This window comes from Chrysemys picta, chromosome 4 (assembly GCF_011386835.1).
Source record: "Chrysemys picta bellii isolate R12L10 chromosome 4, ASM1138683v2, whole genome shotgun sequence".
Classification (NCBI taxonomy): Eukaryota; Metazoa; Chordata; order Testudines; family Emydidae; genus Chrysemys; species Chrysemys picta.
This window is the reverse complement of record NC_088794.1, coordinates 30,990,414-31,009,702: the sequence shown is the minus strand read 5'-3', so window position 1 is coordinate 31,009,702 and position 19,289 is coordinate 30,990,414. Positions and strand designations below refer to the sequence as shown.

Sequence of the window (19,289 nt, the reverse complement as noted above, 5' to 3'; positions counted from 1 at the left end):
CATGTACAGCCTGAATCTTGCTTCACAGGTACTAAACAAATGAATGCAGCCCACATACATCAGACCAAAAGCAATCCTACACCTGCCTCCTTGTTCAATATGCAGCCTGCTCCAGCATGGGGGTGGGTGGGAGGAGGAGGGGAGATAGCAACTACATCTGCATCATGGCAATGCTCCAAACCCCCAGAGCCAGACAGAAAGGGCCAGCTGTAAAAGGGGCAGATACCTTAAACAGGCCTTCCCTACAATCTGCCTCCTTTCACCATGCCAGCTCACTCTCTGCCTGAAGTTACCAAACACACAGGAGCACTCAATTAATTGCCAAATGCAACTTCACCTGTTATTAACAGCATAGTAACTCTGGGTCCTTTGATAGATCTTCATTCTTTCCCCATATATCCCCTCAAGCATTAGCTACCCACTACCCGCTAACATGGGCGTACCAGCTTTCTCCCATCAACAGGGTGGGGGGTGCTAGCTTCCCCAACGAAGGGGCATCTTGTCCTGTCCCATAAAATGGCATCCAACCACCCTGGTGCCAGGGAAGGGAGGAGCACCACCTTTCCCTCCACATCAATGGGAAGCCAAATTCCCCATTCCTCTATGGAGAGGAGCATCTGCTTTCATCTCATTTCTGAGATGGGTTTGTACAGGAGCAGCGCCAGGGTTTTTTGGCACCCTAGGCAGGGGTCCTTCCACGCTCCCGGTCTTCGGGGCACTTCGGCGGCGGGTCCCGGAGCGAGTGAAGGACCCGCTGCAGAATTGCCGCCGAAGACCCAGAGCGTGGAAGGACCCCCCGCCGCCAAATTGCCGCTAAGGGCGGCAAAATGCCGCCCCCCCAAATCTTGGCACCCTAGGCAACCGTCTAGGTCGCCTAAATGGAAGTGCCGGCCCTGGGCTTGTAACACTCACCACCACCTGCCTTTAGTGTGAGAAAGGCTTGTCAGTGACTGTGGTGGATCACCTTCCTGAAACCACCAGCCTCTGGCAGTACAAGCAGTGCCTTTCAGGCCTCCCTCTTGCTGTACAGGTAGCGATAAGTACAGCCCCAAGTCCTTGGAGCATTCCTGGCAGTGTCCAGCCCCTTATCCACTGAACACTCACAAAATTGCCAGGCCTGCTATTCCCAAACGAACGGCAGTGCACACCAGTTTGTAAGATTCAACTCAGGATCACCACTTTGCTTAACACCACAGCACAGAGATATATTTATAATGAAACCAAGAATAAGTTTATTGTCAAAGAACAGAGATCCAAGTGATTGTAAGAATATTGGAAACAAATGGTTACCTATAAACCAAAATCATAACACACTTTTTAGAGACTAACCTTGACTAACAAACTATCCTCCTGTCTAAAGGATCTGCTTTCACGCAGAGTTCTTTCCAAAATTTTCTGCCAACACTGGTTGACACCTCTCTTTCATGAAGTAAACATATGGTTTACTTCCTAGATCCGTGGGTTTCAACCTTTTTTCATTTGCAGACCCCCTAAAAATGTCTAATGGAGGTGCAGAACCCTTTGGAAATCTTAGGTATAGACTGCGGGGTCCACAGGTTAAAAACCAGTGTCGTAGGTGAAGGATGCCAGGGTGTCTTCTTTGTCCCCCAACTACATGAAACCTTTGATGCGCATCTCAAGCTAGGGTTCCCTCCCCCACTGGTTAGTTCTTCCTTTTACTGTTTCCTCTTTGAAGTTTCCACAAGCCTTCCTTAGCATCCAGTTCAGGCTGGTGAGCAGAGCCCCGTTGTGAAACACACAATCCTGAAATTCCACGCCAACAGCCAGCCAGGTGAACCTTCCTGGTCTGGGGAAAACAGGTTTTCTGTCAGTTCCTGTTGACCGGGGCCTAGCCACAGCCCGTAACAAGATACTTCCAGGGCAGCTACGTAACTGCTCACGCACCAACCGCAGCCCCAGCAGAGGCAAAAACAACAAGGAGTCTGGTGGCACCTTAAAGACTAACCGATTTATTTGGGCATAAGCTTTCGTGAGTAAAAACCTCAAAAACCTCACTTCTTCGGATGAAGTGAGGTTTTTACTCACGAAAGCTTATGCCCAAATAAATCTGTTAGTCTTTAAGGTGCCACCAGACTCCTCGTTGTTTTTGTAGATACAGACTAACACGGCTACCCCGATTCTTGACACCAGCAGAGTCAGTGTCACACTCGTCACTTCCGGGAGGACTCACGTGACACCCTCGGGCAGAGGCCAGACCCTGGAGAGCCCTGTGCGCCCTTGTGACCTACTGCCTCCTCCCCTGGGGGCAGGGGTGTCTCTCCTCTCGCCCCGCCCCCGTCTGATAAGGTGATCCATCACCATGCTCATGCTCAGGAGTCTCCAGGATGTACTAATCCTCACACGCCACCTACTCACCCAATCAGATGCCGTCTTCCCTCCCCCGTCCTGATTGGCTAGTTCCCTCTCGCCTCGCTGTTGATTGGCTATCGCCTCCTCCCCCCCACGGTAGTGAATGACTGTCATGGCGGGGGCGCGCGCGTCGCCGCTTCTGCCCTCCGCGCTGGTCTCGCGCCTCGTGAGCCCCGCCTCCTCCCCCTGGCGCTACTGTTGGACGTCGGCTGCGGCGAGCGCGCGCTGGGTGGCCTTTCGGCAGGTATATAAAGGGTTTCTGGGCCGGTACCCCTAACGGATTATGTCAGTGTCCCCCGTGAAGCGACCGAAGATGGAGTCGACGCTGGAGCAGCTCAAGCAGCACACCACGGTGGTGGCGGACACCGGCGACTTCCATGGTGAGCTCATACCCCGCCCTCGCGAGGCATGAGGGGCTCGTTACCCCCATTAGGATGGGGCGGTCCCAGTCCACCATGGCTGATTTCCATCACCACCACCCCCCACTTACAGGGACAGTGGGCGCGTCCGCCCCCCACACACGGGAGGGTGGGGGAGGGGAGCCCGGAATTCTGGCGGGCTCGGCTCTGGCGGGAAGGCGGCTGCTCCAAGGGTCTGAGCGCTGGGCAGGACGTGCGCGCTCCCCGGCTCGCTGTAACCCCTGGGTGCCGCCGCCCCTCCCGAGGCAGGCGGTTGGGGGCCCGGTCCTTCCTCTGCGGGTGCGGGAGGGTGCGCGCCCGTTCTGCAAGGGCCAAGTCCTCCGGCTCGTTCCCTCCCCCGTGTCCAGGGCAGGGGGGTGGGGCTGCTGCCTCTGCCTCACCTGACCCAGCTCGTGGGGTCTCAGTATGAAGTGGGGTTGGGGGCGCAGCAGCAGGGCAGGGATACCTCACGCGGGGGGAGAGGGGGGTCTGGCAGGCAGGTGGGAGCCTTGTTTGCTTTAACTGGTACTGCTTGTAAGGGGAAGTGAGGTCTGGCCACTTGCTACTACTATCCCCTTCCTTCCATCCACTTCCTGTTTGGCAAAGTGTAACCATCCTATTGAGCTTTGGGGTCTTAGTGAATATGGGAAACACTGATCCCACCCACCAACAGCTTCACTTGTCAAGTGAGCAAAAAATAAATGGAACACTCTACTTTCACTGTGGGAGATAGCATGTCATGAGAATGAAGTATTGAGTGGGAATTATTCATTCCCTGGTGGAAGGGAAGACTTAGGCTATGTCTACACTACTACTTATGTCAGCAAATATCACACCTCCGTGAGCAACATAAGCTACACCTGCATAAGTGATAGTGTGCACAAGTGCTGTGTCAGTGAGAGAACTGCTACCCTTGGCATAGCTACTACTGCTACTCTTTGTGGGTGGATTAATTTTGTCACTGGGAGCAGCTACACAAGAGATCTTACAGTACTGGTACAGCAGTGCCACCGGGAGCTCTCTATAGTAGATCTAATCTAAGGTGTAATGTGCTTGGAGAACATAACCTTGTAATAAAAGAAACCCCTTTGTTAAACTTGGCTAAGAGTTCTTTGCCTAAAGCTGTTTTGTCACTTGTATGCTGTTATGAAAGACTGAAATGTCCCAGTTGCTTAATGTGTGATGGGTGGTGAGTTTGCAGATGAAGAGGATAAGAGCCTTCTGCAAATTGTGGTCAGTCTTGCAGGACACAGTGGGATCCTATGGTTTATGGCAGTGCAATTTGCCAGTACAGAGAAGAGTTGGACTCAACACAAGAACACTGAACAAAACTATATAAATGCATCAGGAACTGAAAAGACTTCACAACAGGAGAAGGGCCTTTACCACAATACCAGCCTAGTAGCCAGAATCACGCATGCATAATACCATCTTTTCTACACACTTCCTTTGTGACTCACTTGGGAAGTCAGCCTTCCTATGATTCAGCTGCTTCACATCTAAAATGAGGGTAATATCTGCCTCATGCTGATAATTAGTTTTGTAAAATAACTCTGGCTCTCTGGATGGAAGGGACTGTAGAAATCCAAAGTAGTAATATGAAATGGTTAGCCATGCATGTGTGGGTACAGGTGTGTTACTGGAAATGTGACCTCACTGCAATAACCTGTGTAATGAATCTATAAACAAATGTCATAAGAATGACCTACGAGCACTGACTTTTGAACTGGGATCTTGAAAAGTTGTTTGCATTATTAAAATGTAACGGTGGTTGTTTCATAGTGTATTAAACTATTGTAGCTCTACTCTTCTAGTTACTGTTATCACCAGAACTCCTGAGTGTAGCTGTCTTTAAATTGATAGTGGAAACAAGTGAAGGGCTCTGAGCTAGCATTTATTACCATTAACAAGTAGTTAATTTTTATATGTACCATAAATCTTGTTTAAATTATCCATTTGGGAAACTAATGGCCCTTGGTACTTAACACCCTGATTCTGATTCAAATATTTCATCCTGATCAAATCAAGGTTTGGTAAATTAATTGGAAATATTATAAAAATTATAAATAGATTTATAAACCTAAGGCTTATTTTTACAAGACTGGTCTTCATTTCTCTTCAGAAAGCTGTTAAATTTTACTCAGCTGGTTTTGATTTTTTTAATAGCTTCCTGTATAGTTTTTTCATGGTGAAGCAAAACAGTTAAGAGGCAGAGAGGAGTTAATGTAAGAGGAATTTTGTTTACTTTAGCATGAAAATGAGTAAGCATTCTTGTTCCTTAATTTAAAAAGGGTGGGGTAGATTTTTTTCTGTACAAGAGAGATCTTAAACACAAATGACTTTATACAGTACTCTTTAAATCCTGTAGCAATATAGTGTACTCAGTACATTTAAAATTGAAGATTTGCTTCACCAACTTCAGTGAACTACATATGCTCCCGGGGTTACACAAGATCCAACTTACGCAAATTTGCACTTACGGAAAAAGTTCCATAAGCCAGAAATAGGATTTTCAAGTTGCGGAAATTTGTGTAACGTACAGGTATACGTTTCCGACTATGCAAAATTTCAGTTACGCAAGGCTTTCCGGAATGGAACAATTGCATAAGTTGGGGGATGTCTGAATATGCGGGCTTAGTTGACTTAGTCTTGAATCATGTTTTAGTTTTGTGTCTAAAGGCCTTTAGTAGCGAGTCTCATATTTAATGACTTCTAGAAGACCAAGAGTATAGTACAGTAGTTTTGGTACAGTACTGGAGTTTCATCTAAGATCCAGGAAAAAGTAGGGAACAAGTAATTGGTGGGGTTCAGTATTGGTGACCCAAAGTCAAAAAGACGAAGTAAAAATACACATTAAATGAGTATTTTGAAGGCATTAGACTAGGTTATACAAACCTATTAACTCCTCATATGGGGTGCTGGCTTTTGAGCATCTTAATTGACCCCAAGAGTACACCTTGTGAGGTAGAGAGGACCATAGGGCAAAAGAATATAGAAAGAGCAGCCATAGCAAGGTTCCTGCAGCATGAACTCAGTAGTCCTGAAGGTAGCTGAGAGAGCAGACCTTGCTGATGGGAATGGTTACTAAAAGTAAGTAAATACAAGCAGTGAACAGTGGGTACAGATATCAGCAGGGAGCAGTAGAGGTTTAAGTGGAACAGGCTCGTAAGAATTTTCAGGGGAAGGCAACTACTGTGGAAACCACAGGGATTTTAAGGGAGAATTTCTCAGGCTCTGATTTTGCCAGGACTCAAGTCCATATTCTGATCCCTGGGCAGAGGTGATCATCAAGAGCCACATGAGATCTTTAACTCCCCCATAATCTTGGTTTTGTCTAATTGGATAAGAAACTTTAATGCATGTAAAATTTTGAACCAACTTGTGTTTTTTATACAAGCCACAGTCCTCACAGGACATGTCTAGGTGCTATGGGGACAAAGGGATTAACTCTCCTGAGCACTGGCTACCTCCTTGGGACTTTCAAGTCAGTCTCATAACTTTTTTGTACAAAGAAAAATTAGTTCTTACAATGGTGCTGTGTTCTGAACCCAGATCTAACCCATATATTTTGTTAATACATGAATTATTCATGTATTAAATAACTTGCATAATTTATCTGCTGATTTCTGAATCTTCAGCACTATCAAGTATGGCTAGTGGTGGCCATTAACAGAACTTCTAGGATCTAAATGTCTGAGGGTATGGGAATTTAAAACATTGACTCTGTAGCCTTGTGTGACTTTGTGCAGTCTATATGGTTTTATAAAAATAAGTGAATATAATGTAACTGGGATATGCTTCATGCAAAAGGTCTCTTGTAAGGTATCATTACAAAGCTCATAATCTACTGAGTGTGATCATCCTATTTGTAGAAATGTACCACTCTTGTATCTAAAACTAGAAATATAAAACATAACTCTGAGGGCCTATTGTAATTATGTAAAGTGTGGGCCATTAAGGATGGTTTGGAATCTTGATGACTCCCATTGTCTGCAGATGGCTGTATTTACCTGAGAGTCTTCCTGTATATGTGTGTGCTGGCAAGTGAGTAATGAAGTCTTGCAGTGACATGTGATCATGTCACCTGAACGGGAATCCATCTTTAACCTGGTGCTTTTCCAGTGGGGGGGGGTGGAAACCCAGAGGGACAAAGGGTTCCTGCCTTATGCAAAAGATATATAAAGGGGTGGAAGAGAACAAGGGGGGAGAGGAGCCATCATGAAGAATCCCCTAGCTATCACCTGAGCTGCAACAAGAGCTATACCAGGGGAAAGAATTGTGCCCAGGCCTGGAAGGTGTCCAGTCTGAGGAAAACTTACTGAAGCATCTCTGAGGGTGAGATTATCTGTATTTAGCTTGATTAGACATAGATTTGCGCATTTTATTTTATTTTGCGTGGTGACTTACTTTGTTCTGTCTGTTACTACTTTGAACCACTTAAATCCTACTGTCTGTATTTAATAAAATCACTTTTTATTTAGTAATTTACTCAGAGTATGTATTAATACCTGAGGGAGCAAACAGCTGTGCATATCTCTCTATCAGTGTTATAGAGGGCAAACAATTTGAGTTTGCCCTGCATAAGCTTTATGCAAGGTAAAACGGATTTATCTGGGTTTAGACCCCATTGGGAGTTGGGCATCTGGTGCTAAAGACAAGCACACTACTGTGACTTTTTTTTTTCAAGTAAACTTGCAGCTTTGGGACAAGTGATTCAGACCCTGGGTCTGTGTCTGGAGCCAGACGGGAGTGCCTGGCTCAGCAAGACAGGGTGCTGGAGTCCTGAGCTGGCAGGGAAAACAGAAGCAGGGGTAGTCTTTGCACATTGGGTGGCAGCTCCCAAGGGGGTTTCTGTGATCCAACCCATCACACCTTGTCTACAGTATGAAATACCTTATCTGTTGTCAGCAACAGGTGCTGAGCACCGTCTAGCTGTAAGTTTTAACCATGCACTTTAAAACCATTCTGAACATAGTTTGTCCTTGGCTACATTTGTGGTTAGTGCTTGGTACTGGTTCAGCTGCAGCTGTTGACACCAGTTGCCAGCAGTGTGGTTTTTTCCAAGTGTTGATAAATATTTATTGCACTATATAGTAGGGAAAATTTCTGGTCTTAGGCCTTGGCTACACTTGCAAGTTACAGCACTGTAAAGCCTCCCCCAGCGCTGTAACTCACTCCCCGTCCACATTGGCAGGGCACTTGCAGCGCTGTATCTCCCTGGGTACACCGTTGCAGGTACTCCACATCTCCGAGAGGAATAACAGCTGCAGCAGAGTGGCTATGACTCACAGGTGTGAGTGTAAAAGCTTGCAGTGCTGTACTAAGAAGAACAGGAGTACTTGTGGCACCTTAGACTAACAAATTTATTAGAGCATAAGCTTTCGTGGACTACAGCCCACTTCTTCGGATGCATATAGAATGGAACATATATTGAGGAGATATATATACACACATACAGAGAGCATAAACAGGTGGGAGTTGTCTTACCAACTCTGAGAAGCCAATTAATTAAGAGAAAAAAAAACTTTTGAAGTGATAATCAAGCTAGCTCAGTACAGACAGTTTGATAATAAGTGTGAGAGTACTTACAAGGGGAGATAGAGTCAATGTTTGTAATGGCTCAGCCATTCCCAGTCCTTATTCAAACCGGAGTTGATTGTGTCTAGTTTGCATATCAATTCTAGCTCAGCAGTCTCTCTTTGGAGTCTGTTTTTGAAGTTTTTCTGTTGTAATATAGCCACCCACAGGTCTGTCACTGAATGACCAGACAGATTAAAGTGTTCTCCCACTGGTTTTTGAGTATGTTGATTCCTGATGTCAGATTTGTGCCCATTAATTCTTTTGCGTAGAGACTGTCCGATTTGGCCAATGTACATGGCAGAGGGGCATTGCTGGCACATGATGGCATATATCACATTGGTAGATGTGCAGGTGAACGAGCCCCTGATGGTATGGCTGATGTGATTAGGTCCTATGATGATGTCACTTGAATAGATATGTGGACAGAGTTGGCATCGGGGTTTGTTACAAGGATAGGTTCCTGGGTTAGTGGTTTTGTTCAGTGATGTGTGGTTGCTGGTGAGTATTTGCTTTAGGTTGGGGGGTTGTCTGTAAGCGAGGACAGGTCTGTCTCCCAAGATCTGTGAGAGTAAAGGATCATCTTTCAGGATAGGTTGTAGATCTCTGATGATGCGCTGGAGAGGTTTTAGTTGGGGGCTGAAGGTGACAGCTAGTGGTGTTCTGTTATTTTCTTTGTTGGGCCTGTCTTGTAGGAGGTGACTTCTGGGTACTCGTCTGGCTCTGTCAATCTGTTTTTTCACTTCAGCAGGTGGGTATTGTAGTTTTAAGAATGCTTGATAGAGATCTTGTAGGTGCTTGTCTCTATCCGAGGGATTGGAGCAAATGCGGTTATATCTTAGAGCTTGGCTGTAGACAATGGATCGTGTGGTGTGTCCTGGATGGAAGCTGGAGGCATGTAGGTAAGTGTAGCGGTCAGTAGGTTTCTGGTATAGGGTGGTATTGATGTGACCATCGCTTATTAGCACAGTAGTGTCCAGGAAATGGACCGCTTGTGTGGATTGATCTAGGCTGAGGTTGATGGTGGGATGGAAATTATTGAAATCATGGTGAAATTCCTCAAGGGCTTCTTTTCCATGGGTCTAGATGATGATGTCATCAATGTAGCGCAAGTAGAGTAGGGGCGTTAGGGGACGAGAGCTAAGGAAGCGTTGTTCTAAGTCAGCCATAAAAATGTTGGCATATTGTGGGGCCATGCGGGTACCCAAAGCAGTGCTGCTGACTTGAAGGTATATATTGTCCCCAAATGTGAAATAGTTGTGGGTGAGGACAAAATCACAAAGTTCAGCCACCAGGTTAGCTGTGACATTATCAGGGATACTGTTCCTGATAGCTTGTAGTCCATCTTTGTGTGGAATATTGGTGTAGAGGGCTTCTACGTCCATAGTGGCCAGGATGGTGTTTTCTGGAAGATCACCGATGGACTAATCACCTTGTCAAGTGGCCAATCCTCTCCATTGTTGTGACCCGCCGGTTTCAAAGCTCGTACTGCAGAGAAAAGCAAACAATTTGCAGCTTGCTTTGAGTAAGTAAACTAATGAGCAGGGGGCCGGGAGTTTGGAACTTGGAAAATAGAGAGCTGACATGCTCCAAAAAGCACTCTTCTCTTCCCCCCCCCCCCCCACTCCCTGTCACAATCCACCCCACCCCACCCCCCGTTTTGAAAAGCACGTTGCAGCCACATGAATGCTGGGATAGCTGCCCATAATGCACCATTTCCAACACAGCTGCAAATGTTACAAGTGTGGCCACACCATTGCGCTGGCAGCTGTCAGTGTGGACAGACTGCAGCGCTTTTCCCTACTCAGCTGTACAAAGACAGGTTTACCTCACAGCGCTGTACAGCTGCAAGTGTAGCCAAGGCCTAAGGAGCAAAGGACCATTCTAGTCCTGACCACCTGTGTGCTTCCACTGCAACATTGGGCCAGGTGCCTCTTGTCTCCATCTGCAGAAAAGCAATGTTCCCAGCAAAAGCAAAGAACACCTGATAAATTATGAAACTGTTAGTTTCAGTCTGCTGCTCTTGTTGGTGTGGCAGTATGGGCCAGAGCAGCATGTACTACTTCTATACAGTTCTCCAGCCAGTAAACATTAAACAGATGCTGTAGCAGTGAGCAGGATTCAGAATCCCCATTTAAACCTTTGCTGAAAACTTGTTCTGGAAGGCTGAAATGTAGCCCCATATTATAGGGAGTGAACTTTTGAACTCTACCTTCAACTGTGTTGACAACATAATTAGTGACTGGAAAGTGCCAAATGACACTCCTTCTAGAGGGAGGGATACTGTAAAAGTCAGTCCTTATCATATACTCAGATGACCTGTCAGAAGTGTCATACATTTGCTTTTACTCTTTAGCATAACTGAGTTTTGCAGACTTCAGTAACTGAAGAGGATAAATGAGCTTTATCAGTACTTACCCATCTTGGCGTTGCATTGTGTTGTCAGATAAAACATGGAGGAAGAATGAAAAACTGGAAAAAATAAGATATCTGAAGGACCTATGTGTAAGATGAACATGTACAGAGAACCAAGATCTTTACTTAAAGGAAGCTGCTAGGAAAGTGTAGCTTTCTGTATAATGTTTCTGAACATTATCTTTAGAAATTAAGTAGAATTTTCTAAAATGAAATTTTCCTCCTGGAATGCAAAATGTTTAGAAAAATGAATTGGTAATTTTTCATAATTTTGACATTTAGCTCTTTCAAGATACCTTATGTCCTCTACAGTGACCTCTGCTTATAAAGCTATTTGCTGAGTCAAACATTGCATGCCAGACTGTTCAGCTACTCAGGCATGTTAGAACCAGACAGTGTACAGTAAGAACCACTCTGTGGTAAACATAGTGTCATCTAAAACAGAGGTTCTCAACCTTTTTCTTTGAGGGCCCCCCAACATGCTATTAAACTCCATGGCTCACCTGTGTTGTCATAACAGGTTTTCTACATATAAAAGCCAGGGACAGCATTAGGGGGTAGCCAGCAGGCCAATTGCCTGGGGTTGTCGTGCCACAGGAGCCCCTGCAAAGCTACATTGCTCAGGCTTTGGCTTCAGCCTTGGGTGGTGGGGCTCAGGGCCCAGGTTTCAATCCCACGCTTTGTCTTTCTGCCCTGGGCCCCAGTGAGTCTAATGCTGGCCCTGCTTGGCAGCCCCCCAAAACCTGCTTGCGGCAGTGATGGACACAATAAGGACCTAGATAAGATAGATGAGTGACTTTTACAGTGTCTTGACCAATGGTTTGTTACTCTTTGGAAACAGTAGAGCTTAAGTCCTAAATAAACCTTGCTTGATCTTGTCACTATAGCTTTCAGTCACTGCTTTGTACAGTGGTTCTCAAACTTTTTGTATTGTGACCCCTTTCACACAGCAAGCCTGAGTGTGACCCCCCCCTGAGTTTGAAACCCTCTGGTATAGTCCCTTTTGGCACCATTCCCCAGATTTGCAGGCAGCCTCTTAACTGCACCATTCCTGCCTCAAGAAAACACTTAAGCAATAAAATCTATATCAGAGTTAAGAGGCATGTTAACTGATCCTACAGTAGTAGGATAATACTTGATTGGTCAGGCTGGATAACCTGTTTTAAACTAGCAATCTTTATTTTTGTAGCAATTGATCAGTACAAGCCTCTGGATGCCACTACAAACCCATCCTTGATACTAGCTGCTGCTCAAATGTCAGCTTACCAGGAATTAGTAGAGGATGCTATTGAATATGGAAAAAAACTTGGTGGGTAAGTAAGACCATTAATTTAACTAGGCTTACAATTGACAGCTGATGCCTTCTGTAACTATTTGCAGTAGCAGCCATAGTGTTTGATGGCCTTTTATAACCTAAGCAAACACATGAGTTTTGCTCCTTAGAACTTGCAGACTAGAAGGCTAGCTAACAGTGTGGGTGAAGGGGTTCAGCATACAAATCAGCAAAGATGGTGACAGACTACATGTGATAGGTGTATAATCCAGTGTGAGGTTTCGTCCTCAGCACTGTAACTACTCTCCCCAGTGAGTAGTTTCTGGAAAGCATTATGGGTATATCTACCTTGCAAAGAGGAATCCATGGCTTGTCTGTGCCAGCTGACTCTGGCTCATGAGGCTCTGGTTATGGAGTTGTTTCATTGCTGTGTAGACTTCTAGGCTCAGGCTGGAGCCCAGGGGCTCCAGGAACCTGAAAGTTGAGGGACACTCACAGGGTCCTGAAGGCCAGGCTCCAGCCTGAGCCCAGAAGCCTACATAGCGATGAAACAGCCCTGTAGTGTGAGCCTGTTGGCTGGCACAGGTCAGCCGTGGGTGTCTAGATGCTGTGTAGACATACCCTGTGAAGCGAAGTGAGTCTTCACTCTAATTGAAATCCCTTTTGAAATAGCTTTGTGGGCTTGCTCAGGGAAAGCATTCCATGAATAGGCAGCATCATGAAAGAAAGCACAGATATTTATGGGAGAAACAAATGGGACAAAAGACCAGAGTGGATAAATAGAGAATGGGAGAATTACTCTGATTTAAAGGCCTGAACTGTATGTGGAGGGAGCCAAAGAGATTTAGGATACTAGCTGCAGTCTCCCACATTTCACTAATTAAATTTTCTGTCTTTTAGGTCAGAAGATGAACAGGTCCAAAATGCAAGTGACAAACTTTTCGTGTTATTTGGGGCAGAAATACTGAAGAGGATACCAGGTCGTGTGTCCACAGAAGTAGATGCAAGGTTTGGCTTTTTCTGAACCAGAGCAAGATTTGTATGCATCTTTTATGCAATTTGTAACCAAGGTGTTGTTAATCTGCTGATCTCGTAACAGTGAAATGTTCAGAGTTTAAATTACTACCTTTTCTGTTTAATTGAACTGTGAAGTCACAATTTGCCTATCTAGGTTTTTACTGCATGCTAGACAAAACTAAGTGTGAAATAGGGATAATCTTCAAGGCAGTTGTAAATAGGGTTCACCTTCAGCATAGCTAAGGCACGGATCACATTCTCAGTCTATCCACCATTCTTCTTGGACTCAAAGAAATTCAAGCATCCAGTTTACTTGATTTAAATGCAAGAGTTGAGTTGGGTTTCTTTTCTTTACCCTTCTCCCATCAAAACTTACAAAATGGTACACTATGGCTTTTGTTTTAACATGCACATGGGGTAAGGCCTGTTAACTTCCTTGATTCTTTTCTACTTTTTCAGCATCTAAATTCTTTATTAAAATTAAACCAATAACTTTTAATCTTTTAATTTTCCCTGAGAAACATCCTTGGTTTTCTTGAGCTCTGGGCCCACTTAATCCTAGAGAATGTTTTACAGTTTTGGTCACTTTCTAACTACAGCCCCAAATAGAAAAGCTATTTATTGGGAGTTAAATTTTAATATACGAGGCAGGATAGTTCTTCTGGTTATTATGGCTAAATTAGAGACACTCTAATAGCCACTGTTACTCCATGTAAGAGCATGCATCACTGGCTACCATTATCTGTTGGTGGAAGCTAGAAAAAGATGGATCTGGGATAGACACAAGACAACAAATGTTTATAACTTGGATCAATGTCTTTCTTGTTTCAAAGGTTGTCCTTTGATAAGGAAGGAATGATTAACAGAGCTAAGCGCCTCATTGACCTTTATAAGGAAGCAGGAATTGGTAAAGATCGCATTCTCATAAAACTGTCATCAACGTGGGAGGGGATTCAGGCAGGCAAGTAAGTGTCTGTAGCTGGTATTTATTTTAATTTATGCTTCTAATGGCTGGTCCTGTAAACTTAAAAAATCCTATCAGTGTGTTGGCTGTTTTGAGAACCATGCACCAGTAAATTCAGTTAGTGGGGTTAAATCTAACACTAGCAAGAATTTTTTTTATTCGTGGGACAAATATACTCATTCTATGCTAGATCATTGCTTTAGAGCTCAGTAACATGTTATAGGTCAGTAATTAACTGACATTTAACTTTATGAAGTTATTAAACTAATTATTTGATTGTTGATTGAATTGAGGGGGAGGACAGACTCCATTCTAAGATGACCCCTTTTTTTGCAGGGTTCTGGAAGAGGAGTATGGGATCCATTGCAACATGACCTTACTCTTCTCCTTTGCTCAGGCAGTGGCCTGTGCTGAAGCTGGGGTCACACTAATTTCCCCATTTGTAGGGCGTATCCTGGATTGGCATGTTGCAAACACAGACAAGAAGACTTATGAGCCCTCAGAGGACCCAGGTAAGCTTGCCTCTGAATGCAGTTGGAAAAAGTTCACTACAAACTACAAGTTACATTTTTAAATCTTCTCTTATGAATGCTCCTAGAAAATACAGTATTGGGTAATAAAAGGTCTCTGATTTAAGAATCTTTGCATTTTAAAACTCATTGTCTTGAAAATCACCAGTGTTTTCTTCATAGGGGTGAAGAGTGTCACTAAAATCTATAATTACTACAAAAAGTTTGGCTACAAAACTATTGTGATGGGTGCTTCATTCCGAAACACTGGTGAGATTAAAGCACTGACAGGCTGTGACTATCTTACCATTTCACCTAAGCTTCTGGGAGAGCTCAGTAAAGAGAACACCAAGTTAACTCCCACACTCAGTGCTAAAGATGGTAAGTCAGTTTTCTTTCCTTGTATAATACAGACTTGTTCCATAATCCCGAGACTCCTCTTTACTACTGAACATAGCTGATATATGGAAGAAGCCAGCTCTGGCAAGTGGTAGTACATAGCTTCAGCTTAAACTTAGTGCTTCTTGCCTCCATCCGAACTTTTTTTAAAGGGGTAAGTCTTGACTGATCTACAGTAACTGCCTTGTACTGTCTTCATGACCACAGTGGCCATCAGCAGTCCTTGTGGCACTGCTGTTGAGGGAATCCAGTCTTTTCCACACCTTTGATCTAGTATATAGCCATTTATATTCAGTTTACTTAATATCTTGGGTCCTTTTGAGTGCATTAGCCAGTAACTACCCCAGATTCAAGTCAAGACGACAGATCCAGTTTAAACAGTGATACTTCTATAAAACAAAAATTGGTGGGGTGGGAGGGAGAAACCACCTCTAATTTGTATCCTGGGACTTGCTCTAAGGATTTTGTAAAGACTGTCAAGAAACTTAGTTTAAGACTAATTTTGCAAGAATGGAAGTCATCTGAAGGACTTCAAATAAGGCTAGAAAAGATTATATGCCTATACAACAGTCAACATTTGAAACAAGAGTTTTTAAAAACTGATCTTTTTTGAAATGGTACTAAAAAGTGTTGCAACTTATTTGGTTTAGCAATATTTTGCTGTGGTGGTTCTTGCATGTGGTCCTAGTAGCTGTACCACTTTTGTTTTTCCTTCCTCTTAGCTTTATAAACAAATGTTAAATTACAAAATTCAAGCTGGGAATTGTGCACAGCTGCAATCATGAGCTCTACTAAAGGCTCTAAGCAGTGGGCAGGCTTGTTATCAATTGAGCTTTTGTTAGCAATCTGCTGAATAATGGGAACCAATTGTTTGCTTGAGTCCTTGCTCACTTCCACAATGTCTTGTGTAATATTTTTGTACAGTGGGCTGAAAGTTTAGTGCCATTAGGAGCCAGATACAAACATGATAAACATGAATGCCCTAGCCTAAAATTTAGACTAGCAGGATAATTTCCCCTAAGATAGGAGTTCAGAATCAACAATATCTGATTTTCAATATTAACAATATCACCAAAAATGTGGTCACACAGTAAGTCTGACCACCTTGTCTGCAGTGTCTGGAAAACATTTTCAAACTTCAGCTAATGGGGGTGGGAAGAGACCTACATCAGGGAGCTTAAGGAGCATTTTATTTTTGGATAGCAATCTTGTATTTGAATTGAAGGATTTTGCCTTTTGAGATAATCTCTCTAAGATGTTCTGTTACAACTCCCTTTTTGTATAGCTCAGACATCTAACCTTGAGAAGATTCACATGGATGAGAAGACATTCCGCTGGGAACATAATGAAGACCAAATGGCTGTGGAGAAATTATCAGATGGGATCAGGAAATTTGCTGCTGATGCAGTTAAATTGGAGAGAATGTTGAAGGTAATTCAGCATAGAATTCAGCAACTTTTATATGCCCCTTTTCCAGACCCCTCAGAATGACACCAGCTGACCCACTAGTGAGGTGTGATGCTGTCTTGATTTTTTTTTTTTTTTAAAGCAGTGTTTATTCTGGTAGCTAGACTTTTGTATACAAACCATGCAAATTGTGATAAGTATTAGGTCACCATTCCTATGTGCAAAGACACTTAGCTGCCTAGATAGCATATGAAACACATACTGGGTGTCTTCATTCTAATGTATAGGTAATTGTCTTGATACCCCCTGTGAGCACTGACGAATGCAAGATGTAAAGCAACATGAATGTTATCCCAAGTGCACGGCAGTATTTAGACTGCACTACAGCTAGATGTGCGTCAGCAGGTGACATTTTGAGGAGTTTGTATGGCTGTCAGAAATTCCTGACATAGAATCTGAAAATTAAGTTTCCACCTCAAATCAGTAATATTCTATAGCCGTATTGGTGTCTGAGGCACACTAAAATTCAGTACTTCCATAGTGATTAGGTCTAACTTTGGCAGTAAAACACTTATGATTTACAGGATGCATGGGGAGGGGGGGAATTGAATAAGGTCCATTTTTATATAGTCATCTATTTTAAAATGCCAGTTGAAATAATTAGGTGAATTAATAGCATCTTGACTGTACTAAATCTGCATGTATATTTTTAATAGCAGTTGTAGACACTGCTCACGTTGACTGCATAATGACTATTGTACTGGCTTAGTCCGGTGTCAAAGTACTGCAGTTTCCAGACTTCTCTAGGACTCTATTGGAAATGCTAACTGCAGATTATTTTTTTCCTAGGAACGAATGTTCAGTACTAAAAATGGAAAGTAGACAAACCAAAGTTCCTGCTGGATTGTGGAGGCTGAATGAGTGGGATTATTAAAAATGGATGTACAAATATCTACATGTAAAGTCTTATGCTATGTATGGAGAGTTTTCTGTATTCCATGCTTTTTTATCAATTTGCAAAGGGACAAGAGTTTCAATTTGTAGCAATTTTGGCAATGTATTAAAATAGTTTCTGTGTAAAGAGTTTCACTATTGTGCATTTGTTTACATCAATATTTGCATATTGCTGTACTCCTTGCCACTTATTTTCAATTTAATTCTAGTGAAAGTGAGTGGTTTAACTACTTGTTGAGAACTATATTTATTTTTAAACCCTTAAATGTACCTCCAGATCATAGGGAAACCAAGTATTTTATCCTTGAGGTACTTACACAGCCTCCAAAACCACAGTACATATGAGAGTGCCTTTCCAGTAAAATAACTAATCAAACTTACTGCTTTAGGCTAGGAAGATCTATCAAGTTTTAATCTATTTGAGTATGTGTGATCTTTAGCTTTCTTTCAGTATCATTCTGGAAGTGGGTTGAAGTTGTCACTTGTAGCTGGGTTTCCTGAATCCCAGTCCAGCAGCCTCTCCAAATACCTCTTATTGTAAGTGGACTTAAAGAAACAAACCAAGAGCTGTACTCTTGGAATATGTGGCTGTGAAAGTAAGCATGGAATAGCAGCTTCAGAATTATGTAGAAGTTGAGCCCATGGGTTTTCCTCACTCCTTCCACTGAAAATGACAGTTGCACTCAGCTACCTCATCTACTGATCTAAAAGCATAAAGTAACAGTTCTGAGGTGCTACCCCATTTTATAGCTGAAGAGGGTTAAGACTTGCTCAGACCTAAAACAATGAATTGGCAATAGAGCTAGGTATAGAAAGTTGGAGTCCTGACTTGGTCATACTCCATTTTTGAAGTAAGAGCAAGTATTTTATTCCCTGGGGGTATTTTGAGACTGCCAGTTTTCCATTGTATTGTATGTGCATGCCCTAGCTCTATCAAACATTTGTTTGAGGCAGCCTGTGAAGTGGTTAGGGACCCTCATTATACAGGGCCAGGACACCTGCACTCCTAGGGTGATCTCAGACCTTTCCCCACTTGGTGTTAAGAAATCTTACTTATCAGTGGCTTTACTGACTTGCTATTTGCAGATGACTCTAGTCATTCCCTCCCCCTGCCTCCCTTTCCTTATGTACTGGACTAATTACTGTCACTCAGACAGGCTTTTGAGCAGACATAACTCTAATTTACACCAGTAAAGGCACTGGAAGCCAGAAGCCTGCAGAAAGAAAGCAGGCAGTTTGACAGGTTTCAGGGTAGCAGCCGTGTTAGTCTGTATCCTCAAAGAACAGGAGTACATATGCATCTGAAGAAGTGGGCTGTAGTCCACGAAAGCTTATGCTCTAATAAATTTGTTAGTCTCTAAGGTGCCACAAGTACTCCTGTTCTTTTTGAGGCAGTTTATGGTATGAGGCAATGAAAGTCAGTTAAATTAAAGTTGCCAACCTTGATTTCTGCTGCTCCAGTACGAGGATTCTACCACTTAACTGACCAAAAATTAGACACAGGCAATCAGAATCAGTATAAAGACTAAAACATTTAAAAGCATTTTATATAAGTACATGGAAACCTTTACTTGACACTCAAAATCCATGCAACTCTAAACAATCAAGAGAGGCCCCCAAACCTGCTGAAATTATTGAAACACCAATCCAACCTCATTACTTTACAGCTTTCTATTAACTTGAAATTCTGGAACAAACTACTCTATTGCTATTGCATAGTAAGTGAACAGTTCCAACTACTCCCATCTCAACAAAGTTCCTTTTTCCATTCTGAACAGCTCCCTGTTTATAGCTTTCTCCCCTTCACAAAAATGAAGCCATTATAGCAGAAGATCATATACTCCCATTCCTCTAAAGAAAGGGCTATTCCTACTACAACACTCGTTAAACTCAGTGAGTTCTTTCTCTGGTGAAGAATGCTCAGTGGAGCTCAATCAGTGCTTGGCTCCTTCTATCCTTTTTGCTGTATTTTTCTTTTCTGGTTCATAATTAAATCTGCCTCCTGT

At 43.3% G+C, this 19,289-nt stretch overlaps 1 protein-coding gene across 1 annotated transcript; it reads left to right on the top strand.

The window, feature by feature from the left end:
• The first annotated feature begins 2,468 nt into the window (after positions 1-2,468).
• On the top strand, positions 2,469-17,410 carry TALDO1 (transaldolase 1). The gene is made up of 8 exons (XM_005290610.5): positions 2,469-2,750; positions 11,950-12,073; positions 12,934-13,041; positions 13,884-14,015; positions 14,351-14,526; positions 14,707-14,904; positions 16,208-16,353; positions 17,179-17,410. Exons 1-8 carry the CDS (start codon positions 2,654-2,656, stop codon positions 17,209-17,211), a joined length of 1,014 nt encoding a protein of 337 aa, XP_005290667.1. The 5' UTR covers positions 2,469-2,653; the 3' UTR covers positions 17,212-17,410.
• The last annotated feature ends 1,879 nt before the right edge of the window (positions 17,411-19,289 follow it).

Coding starts and splice junctions, on each gene's coding strand:
- TALDO1 (XM_005290610.5), top strand. CDS start 2,654: ATGTCAGTGTCCCCCGTGAAGCGACCGAAGATGGAGTCGACGCTGGAG. Junction 2,751..11,949: donor GGACACCGGCGACTTCCATG/GTGAGCTCATAC, acceptor TTATTTTTGTAG/CAATTGATCAGTACAAGCCT. Junction 12,074..12,933: donor TATGGAAAAAAACTTGGTGG/GTAAGTAAGACC, acceptor TCTGTCTTTTAG/GTCAGAAGATGAACAGGTCC.